Source organism: Mytilus galloprovincialis, chromosome 4 (assembly GCF_965363235.1).
Source record: "Mytilus galloprovincialis chromosome 4, xbMytGall1.hap1.1, whole genome shotgun sequence".
Classification (NCBI taxonomy): Eukaryota; Metazoa; Mollusca; class Bivalvia; order Mytilida; family Mytilidae; genus Mytilus; species Mytilus galloprovincialis.
Window position 1 is genome coordinate 42730762 of NC_134841.1, and position 10917 is coordinate 42741678.

Sequence of the window (10917 nt, forward strand, 5' to 3'; positions counted from 1 at the left end):
AAAAAAAAATATATACTTCTTACATATTTACAAATTTTGCTAATTGTCTATTTAAAAAAAAAGATGTCTTTCCTTTAAACCTTGTTCAGTCTCTTGTTTGATACTATATATATGCTGTTTTTATGTCAGATAATGTATTATGATAAGTTTGTTCGTACTACCAAAGATGGTAGCAGTATGTGCTCTGTATATTAAAAATTGTCCAAAAATGTACCCAAAAATGTCAGGAGTGTAACGCTTTAAAATGTTTAAGTGTAACATTCATGTTATTTTTTATAGAAACAATGTTGTTATTATTGGTTTTCTTTTCTGGAATTTGAGTGTGAACACCATCTGTTGCATATTTTCAGTAACAAACATGCCATTATTATGGCCTTTATTGCTTGTTTATGCTCAATACTTGTATGTCAGGACTGTAACACATTTAAACAAGCTAGTTCAATTGCAATTTTAGTTCAAAAATTTCAAAAGTAATGATGTAGACTTGTATTCTGTGTTAAGCTGAGGTGTAGTAATGTCATTTTATAATAATTGTCAGCTTGTTTTTCTTCCAATCACTTACCTTTGCTAATAAGATTGAAATAAGGCATTTTTTTGTGTTACACTCCTGACATTGAAGTATTGAGCATACAAAAGCAATGAAGGCCATAATAATGGCATGTTTGTTACTGATAAACTGTAACAGGTAATGTTCACTGAAATTCAAGAAAAAACAACAACTATAACAACATTGTTTCTAAAAAAAAATACATCTTAACCCAGTTGTTACACTCCTGACAGACCTGGGTAGTCCTCTTATTGTAACCATAATATTCCAGTAGTAGAACTTCAGGGTCAACTGGATGCACCTGTGCCAAGCTATGATACTAAACAAAAAAAATACACCGTGCAAGATGTACAGAAACATGTTATTTCACCTACAAAGACATTTTCTGGCAGCATATTGACTTTTACTAACATTTTTTTTTTTACACAAACTTATTTGACTTACCTTATGAGGCTCATAAAAATGTAAATATATGGAAGAATTGAACAAGAAATCATAGTCAAGATATAATAATTGGATGAAAGATATTGTTTGGTATTGTATCTGCCCTTATTTATTCTATATCATCAATGAATGCACATGCTTTCTTCTAAATGTCACACTAAAAGCGTTACACTCCTGACATTTTGAGGTACAATTTTGGACAATATTTTTGAAACAGAGCACATACTGCTATTATCTTTGGTAGTTAGGACCAACTAATCATAATACATTATCTGACCTAAAAACATTACAGATATAGTATCATACAAGAGACTGACAAAGGTTTAAAGGTAAGTCATCATTTTTTTTGAAATAGCCCATATGTATAAACGTAATTCTCTAGCCATGTCAGTTTATCTTCCTGTTTCAATGTTCAGCTTTAGTGCACAACTATGCAATTTAGTTAAAATGTGTGAACCATAACACTAATCTAAATAATGTTTAAACCTAAATTCTAGCTTTATCATTTATTCTTATAGATACTAGGTTTATCACTCCTTTCTACAAATGGTAACCAGACACTGGTTTCTAGGTCTGTATGAATTTTCCATTAAAATAAAACATCATACATGTCATACTAAGAAACATGCATGTAATGTAATTATATACATGTACTAACCATGCTAACGTTCAATCAGAGTAATATAATACTAATCATTTTGCTAATTACCATTTGAAAATTCATCATTCTCAATTTTTCCTGAATCCGAATCTGTGCCATCATTATCATCAGATTCCAAAAATGGAGTTAAATCAAACCCTTGTCCTGTAAATATATGCAATACAATTTTAAAATCTTATTCAGTACATCACATACTTTTTCTGGGGTACTTATTTTTCGTGATTTTGGTATTGTAGATATATTTGCATGTACGTGATGTAGGTATAGGCCAAGTGAAAACTGTCTGACAGGCATTATTACTGATCATGTAAGACACATGTATGCAAATAGCTAGTAAAGTTATCCTACTACTCATGATAACATGAACATTAACATAACAAAAAATCTTAACTTTTTTTCAAGTGGTCAATGAAACCATTTAAATTAGGTCAGGCACAATTGACATATGACAGAAGGGATGTTTTTAACATAAGGCATCTTGTACAAACATGACAAAGTAAAAAAAGTTCAAAAGACATTGATTTTAAACTAGATGTGTCAAAGCGACACGTATGGCCCCGTCCCAAAAAGTTGAAAAATCTGCAGATTCAATATACAATGATATAAACACATGTGGACACAAACATGATGGTAGCCTCACATATCAAAAATCAGCTAAAAATCTGGAGGGGAATAGAGAAAAAATCCGTATAACTGTGATTTTCAATAATTTATCAAAGTCCAAAGCCTGTAATTTCAACGAAAATTAGCGGAGCAGAACGAAACTTTAACTTGACCTATAACTCATCATGGTTAACTCACATACCAAAAATCAGCCCAATATCTGAAGGCTTTTAGAAAAAAAGTCTGTATAACTGTGATTTTCAATAATTTCTCAAAGTCCAAAGCCCGTAATTTAGGCAAAAATTAGTGGAGCGGAACAAAACTTAAAATTGATCAGTAACTTATCATGGTTAACTCACATACCAAAAATCAGCCCAATATCTGAAGGCGTTTAGAAAAAAACTCTGTATAATGGTTTGTTACGGAATGACAGAATGACGGAATTATGAACAAGGGTAAAACTATATGGCACCGACAACTTCATTGCGAGGCCATAAAAATGTATATCCCTAAACAAGTCTGTTTTTCTCGCCCGATGACGCTACAAACATTAACATGATTAAGGAATGTAAGGTGTTCATGTTTTATATAGCTGAATATATAGACTAAGTAATACCATATGCACCATACACATGATAAGCACTAAAATAAATGTATAGCATCTCTATTCTTTTGACAGAAATAAAAGAGAAGCAAAAACAGACAAACCTGAATCTAAGTTGGAAGGTCTGTGTGTCAAAACAAATGTAATAGTGCCATGAATTAGACTTGGAACATCAGGGTGTTGCAAGGTGATTTGTTGAAAATTGTCACATAAATATTTTGTGAGTGATGATCTTTGCTCCTCAGTCAAATTCCTAGTTTCATCATTGTAGTCCTCACAACTATCCAAGGGATCTCCTATTTTTGGCATTAATTTAATGTTTTTTGAACAATTTTGAATATATTTCAAAATATCTAGATGCATATTGCTTATATCCAGCATTAATTTTGAAAAGTCGCCTTTAGTAAATTTCTCTCCTTGCTCTGACGTATCTTTGGGACAACATAGAAAGGTTTTTGTGTTGTTTGTCCTTTGTTGATGAGTTTCATCAATATTTGGAACATTAATTGATTTTGTTTCAGAATTGTCTCTTCTTTCAGGGGGGTTCCTTTTTATGTGAATTTCTGATGATTTCTTCTCTACAAATAAATTTAGATCTTTAGATAAAGTAAAATTGGAAAAAAATCAAACTATTTGTAAATGTAAAATGGAAAAAACATTAGTATGATTGTTCATGTTGTTATGACTTGATGTAGATCTTTAGAAGTCTTATGTTTAATAGTGATGTTGGGTTTCCTCTGTCATTCATTTAAACTCGCAAACAAATTTATACATGTTATAGATAACACTTACAAGTTACATCCTTATATTCTGATCTTAATGCAAATCATCTGAGAAAATAAAATATAATTGAAGTCCAGCATAAAATAAAATGTGAAGTCATGGAAGTATATCAACAGAATTTGTGAGAAAGTTTTGAAAATTTAAAAAATTTTCGATAATAAAAATAATGCAATGTTCATTTCTGTAATCAGGTAATCTGAATGTTATTCTTCTCTTGTATAATTTTTTTCAAAATTTTGTGCTTCAACATATAGATTTGAAAACAATACATTTATTTTAGTATTTCTGTTCTTTACCCTGTAAATGGTACAATGTACATGTATATTATAACACAATTTCCTCCATACATTGACATAAAAATAATAGTTTTTTTTTAATTAAGAGGTTAACACTGTAAGCTGTACATGTAGGACTGTTCTTTCCTGAGGTCCTCAAGAATATACATGTACATGTATTATTTAGGTGTACACACATTTTAAGATCAATTTGTACAGTCAATTTTCAGCTCTTTCATTTCAAAGATTAGTGCAAGAATACTTTAAAATAGACCAAATTCTTTTGTCACTATAATGCATATATTTACTAATTTACATTTGCTTATTATAGATTTTGCTATTTTCTAATTATTTTTTTTAAATTTTGTGCAATATATATCAGTATACAATCACAATTTTATTTTTTTTTAAATTAGAAAATAGCAAAATCAATAAAAAGCAAATGTAAATTAGTAAATATATGCATGATAGGAACAGAAGAATTCGGTCTAACTTTAAAGTTCATACCAAACTACATATATACATTCTCATATCATTTACACTACCTTCGAGGCTATTTCTATTACTTTCTTCTGCATGACCATTGCCATGAAAGTTGCTTGTGGAAGGTATGCAGAGGTCACAATTTTTCACATTCACACTGTTGTCATTTGTCACTGTACATGTACGATTTATAGCCTCTGAAAAAAATTTCTATACTGTAGTATTATCATTTACATTTATTTTACATACCTAGTACGCACATACATGTATTTTGAACATAGGCTAGCTTAATATATTAAATATAAACTTAACCGTGACACTAAAAAATCCATGGACATTGATGGAGGTCCACAAATAGTAAACTTTAAACATGAGGCTCACACGATTTTTTTTTTATTTGCATCAATGATTGTTGCACTATTTCAATATTATAAACATGATCAATGTAAATATACTGTAAATTCAGAAATTATTGCGAAGTTTTTATTAAATTATGAAAAATGCGACAGAGCTGTAAAAGCATTAATTTGAACTCTCATTTTGAAATATTTTATATTTATAAACTAAACAGGATTTTTCTCAAAATCGTAAAAATTTAAATCACATTTCAGTCTAAAATGACAAAATCGCAATGTTTAATGCATGCAATAATTTCTGAATTTACAGTCATGACAGTACATCATGTTTCATGAACTATTAAATACATTTTGTAAGAAAAATTGAAAAAGCGTCTTCCAGAGGAGTTAAATCAGTTAAACTCCTATACTTCAAGGCGGGTGGTAAAGGGTTATTTTTGTGCACATGTTTTCCCATTTTTATTTCACGTGCAGTCTTGGAAAAGGTTCGTTATTCACTATGTTTTACTGAAATTGGCAAGACATTTTTAATTGTTCATCGTGTAATGGCAATTTTATTTCGCGTTTTTTCATGCAGATACCCCCTTTAGGACCCTAATTTAATTATCAAATAAACAGGGAAGTGTTCCATCCCCACCCCGCACCACCCCCCTTTTTACTCCCTGATATCTTATATATAATTAGACCATTAGCATGATTAGTATTACAAAATCACCAAAAATTAGAATTCATGTATATAAAGTATACATAAGAATACAAAATATAAGTTTACTGTGTCATTCATGTCAATTGTAAAAAAAACAATTTTATTGAGGATAATTTTTACCTCTAATGTCTCTTATACATTGTTCAATCAGTTGTTCACATCCTTATTTATCTGTTTATACATGTTATAAAGATAAAATGTTTTCTATTAGCATGATTAGTATTATAGTTTTAGACTACTTTCGCTTTCCACTTGTACATGTCCATATTTTACTTTTACTAGGTAGTCCAAATAATAATGACATATTGAAAGGCTATTATATTGTTTTTCTTTGACGCCTTACATAGGAAGGCTTCAAAGCAAAAATTTAAAATAGCCTTCCAAGACTACATAACTATTTGGACTAACTTTTAGGGCTTTTAGGTAGTCCAAATAATTATGACGTCTGGGAAGGCTATTTTATTTTTTTTCTGGGACGCCTTCTACAACGTTGTAGGAAGGCGTCCCAGAAAAAAATAAAATAGCCTTCCCAGACGTCATAATTATTTGGACTAGCTTTTAGGATGACCACGAAGTCGCTTCAAATGTCAATTATTTTTTACTTACATTGTATTCGGTCGGTAGTTATATCCTGCATTCCTTGTTTATCAATATATGTATTAGTCCATCTTGACATGAGTGGACCCTCATAGACCATCAAATTAGTTGTAATATTGTGCAGAAGTCCCCAGCGGATACTTAGGAAGGACACCATCTTGGTGCAAACTTGGGGCGTGTTTTATTGAATCCGGATATATTCGCCCTAATTCATGTTCGCCCTGATACCTGTTCGCCGAAGGTCCATTCGCCCTGATTTTTATTTATATATTTATTGTTTTCTAGTTGCATAATATTTATTTTTAGGACAGAGTATATTTAAGTTTGTTGAAAAATTTGCCAAATATTTGTATTGACGACCAAATAATTATTTTCCCGGATTTACATAGTTGAATACTGTACAATGTTTTTATCTCAGGTTTTTATCTTTATTGGTATTTATTACCAATTTAAATAATTTTATGCAATCAATTTATGCAGTAAAATAATACATACACTGAATTAGTTTTGTAAACACACACGTGATTTTTTAACCGATTCAATATGATAGTCACTCACTGTGAAGTACATTTTATCTGAGACTAGTCTATATAGTAGTCTCAGATTTTATACACGATTTTTTTTTTATATTATCTAAGGAATGAATGTAATAAATTTGTTTCTGCCTATTCGAAATAAAATCAAACATGTGGTGCACACTTCAAATAGACAGAAATAAATATCACAGTCATTCCTTATAATTCTTGTGTCCGACGCGCTAGCCTGACCACTCGACCACCTACGCTCTAGACAAATTTTACCAATCATTGAAATCGAGTATATATAAAATGAATCGATTAATTATTTTATACCTCGACTACTTACTTACCCATTAATTATTGAGATTGTACGCGACAGAGTTATCCGGTCAACCAAGGGTTCCCTAGAATCCTATCTCTCTTGGTCTCTCCATAGTCCCAAACCAATTCTGCACCTTTTGGTATATCAACTTTAGACACCAAGAAAAGTTTCTTATAACTTTGTCCTTTATCACGCACCACAGATATAAGTTTACAATTCGGAAACTGTTTCGAATGGTTGAAATATCGTGCTAAATTTTCTTCTTCCTTGAACAAATCTCCGAGCTTATTCCGATTAGCATCTAACACTAACGTTTTTACAGGATCAAATACTGCTACTGGGGGCAATTTTTTTTCTGCATATTCTTTCTCACGATCTTCATTTTCGGATTTTGTGATCCATTGTCCTTTGTATTCTGTTAAATGAAAATTTGATGGAATATTGCAGAGAGCAAAAACGCCACATCCAATGTTCTTGTTTACAAATTTTCTTTCAAAATATTGTCTCCCGGAAATTGATTCTATTGAAGAATCAATTGTTTTTCTGGATATTCTCGGCAATTCTACATAATACCCCCTTGGTTTTGTAGATATTCTTATATTGTGTATAATTGCAAGCTTTTTGAATCTTCTATAAAATCCTGAACTTGCTTCATGATCAAGGTCTAGAGATTCAGTTCGAGCACTTACGTATCTAAGGTACACACACTTTAAATCAATACTTTTCACTACAATGTCAGATGACTTCAGTAACTTCACAAAATCTTCAATATATGGCACAAATGCTCCAACATCCCTTGGGTGTCGATTTGTTCCTCTTAGATTTGGATTCCTAGGCATTTATAGCGTTCAGTCAGATGTGCAACATTTGTGAATTTTATTTAGGCATGTATAGTGTTAAGTAACACGTATAGGTTAATTGACCTGTCAAATATAATTTAGACATTGCATTTTGAAAATATTACACTGTACTTTATCACGATAGCGGTATTTGTGTTAAAAATTGATATATACTCATGCGTATCTTTCTCCCGTTAAAGTTCATTCTAAATAACACAAATATGAGTGTACAACAGCATCCCATAATTGGCCTTAATTTATGATCGAAGATAAAAAAAACATAGCCATGACAAAAACGAACTAGAGGCTCCAAGGAACCTGTGTCGCTCACCTGATATTTTTTTTTATTGAAAATTGATGCATGAAATGATGTAGCCGTTATACTTTTGCTTCAGTTTCAAAGATAAGATTACAAAAAATACGAAAAATTGTAAAATTTGACTTTAAAGGGCCATTACTCCTTATGGGGTCAAGACAACTGACCATTTTGGTTATGTTGACTTACTTGCTGAACATTATTGCTGTTTACAGTGTTTCTCTATCTTTAATGATATTCAAGATAATAACCAACAAGAGTGCACAAGCTGAAATGTTCAACTTACAATTCTTTTATACAACAAATAAAGTTGACCTAATGCTTATAGCTAAAGAAAAACAGACTAAAACACAAAAACTTAACACTGAGCAATGAACCATGAAAATTAGGTCAAGATCAAACAAAACCTGTAAGACTGACATGTACATCTTTAAATATTTCCATGCACCACATATAGTTGACCTATTGCAAACAGTATTAAACTAGAGGCTCTTAAGAGCCTGTGTAGCTCACCTTGGTCTATGTGCATATTAAACAGAGGAAACAGATGGATTCATGACAAAATTGTGTTTTGGTGATCGTGATGTGTAACTTTGTAGATCATACTTTACTGATCATTCTTGCTATACTTACAATTTTCTCTATCTGTAATGAACTTGGCCCTTTACTTACAGAAGAAAACATTTTGTAAAAACTTACCAAAATTTACCAAATTAATGAAAATTGCTAAAAATTTACTATAAAGGGCAATAACTCCTTAAGGGGTCAACTGACCATTTTGGTCATGTTGACTTTATTGTAGATCTTAATTTGCTGAACATTATTGCTGTTTACAGTTTATCTCTATCTATAATAGTATTCCACATAATAAACAAAAACGGCTAAATTTCTTTCAAAATTACTAATTGGGGGCCAGCAACCCAACAACCAGTTGTCCAATTCATCTGAAAACTTCAGGGCAGATAGATATTTACCAGATAAACAAATTAACCTCTTGTAAGATTTGCTTTAAATGCTTTGGTTTCAGAGTTATAAGCCAAAATCTACATTTTACCCCTATGTTCTATGTTTAGCCATGGCGGCCATCTTGGCTGATTGGCCGGGTCACCGCACACATTTTTTAAACTAGATACCCTAATAATGATTGTGGCTAAGTTTTATTAAATTTGATCCAGCAGTTTCAGAGAAGATTTTTGTAAAAGATTACAAAATTTTACGAAAAATTGGTAAAACATGACTATTAAGGGCAATAACTCCTAAAGGGGTCAACTGACCATTTTGATCATGTTGACTAATTTGTAGATCTTACTTTGCTGAACATTATTGCTGTTTACAGTTTATCTCTATCTATAATTATTTTCAAGATAACAATCGAAAACGGACAAAATTTCCTTAAAATTACCAATCCAGGGACAGCAACCCAATAACTCATTGTCCGATTCATCTGAAAATTTCAGGGCAGATAGATCTTGACTTAATAAACAATTTTAACCCATGTCAGATTTGCTCTAAATGCTTTGGTTTCAGAGTTATAAGCCAAAATATACATTTTAGCCGTGGTGGCCATCTTGGTTGGTTTTGCGGGTCACCGGACACAATTTTTAAACTAGATACCCCAATGATGATTGCAGCTAAGTTTGGTTAAATTTGGCCCAGAAGTTTCAGAGGAGCAGATTTTTGTAAAAGTTAACGACGACGGACGCCAAGTGATGAGAAAAGCTCACTTGGCCCTTTGGGCCAGGTGAGCTAAAAAAGCATAACTCAAAAACTTAACTTTGACCAGTGAACCATGACAATGAGGTCAAGGTCAGATGACACCTACCTGTTGGACATGTACACCTAACAATCATTCTATACACCAAATATAGTAGACCTATTGCACACAGACAAAAACCCAAAAACTCAACTTTTAACAACTGAACTATGAAAATGAGGTCAAGGTCAGATGACACCTGTCAGTTGGACATGTACACCTTATAATCCTTCCATACACCAAATACATGTATAGTAGACCCATTGCTTATAACACCTGAGATATGGACTTGACAACCAAAACTTAACCTTGTTCACTGATCCATGAAATGAGGTCGAGATCAAGTGAAAACTGTCTGACGGGTATGAGGACCTTGCAAGGTATGAACATACCAATTACAGTTATTAATTACTCATAATAAGAGAGAAATTAACATTACAAAAAATCTTTACTTGTTTTTCGAGTAGTCACTGAACCATGAAAATGAGGTCAATGACATTTGACATGTCATTTGTGACCGGCGGAAACTTTATAACATGGGACATCCTTATACAAAGTATGATGCACTCAGGTCTTCCATCTTCTAAAAAATAAAGCTTTTAAGAAGTAAGCTTACATTGCTGCCACCGTAGCTGCTGGATCACTATCCCTATGTCGAGTTTTCTGCAACAAAAGTTCCAGGATCAGGGGTTAAAAAATCCACTAGCCCGACGCCCGGGACTACATCATTTAGGCCTCGGGCAACCAAAACTTGTAACCCAATATGCCCGACGGACTAGTAAAAAAAATATCTTGGCGTATCCAAAATAGAAAGTCGAAAATCCCAGAAATCACTATTCTATCTAAGCCAATCAGATTCGACTACGTCATCCGGGATTCTCGGAATTTGAACTGATTTTGTACAAGTTTTAAAATAGAACAAATAACCCGTACTTTCAATATCGATTTGTCAGTACAGGTGGTATTGTGCATTGCTTATGCATTCATAGAAACATAATGTAACCTGATTGTACCACCTCCTGAATAATTTATTGCAATATAAATGTGAATCCCTTTTGACAGCAGAAACCTGACTTTTGTCAGATATAAATTCGTAACACGTGCACATGT

General features: G+C 32.1%; 2 protein-coding genes across 3 annotated transcripts in view; one reads left to right on the plus strand and one right to left on the minus strand.

Annotated features, from left to right (window-relative positions):
- LOC143072188 (uncharacterized) overlaps positions 1-6215 on the minus strand; it is a 32062-nt gene extending 25847 nt beyond the window's left edge. For both annotated transcript variants that reach the window (XM_076247010.1, XM_076247008.1), the window contains exons 1-4: positions 6069-6215; positions 4463-4597; positions 2964-3437; positions 1701-1796 (exon numbers count right to left, since the gene is read on the minus strand). In XM_076247010.1, the coding sequence (XP_076103125.1) occupies positions 1701-1796; positions 2964-3240 (373 nt within the window). In that variant the 5' untranslated portion in view covers positions 3241-3437; positions 4463-4597; positions 6069-6215. The remainder of the gene's footprint in view (positions 1-1700; positions 1797-2963; positions 3438-4462; positions 4598-6068) is intronic.
- LOC143070612 (fibrinogen-like protein 1) overlaps positions 1-10917 on the plus strand; it is a 355424-nt gene that overhangs the window by 180362 nt on the left and 164145 nt on the right. The window lies entirely within an intron of this gene.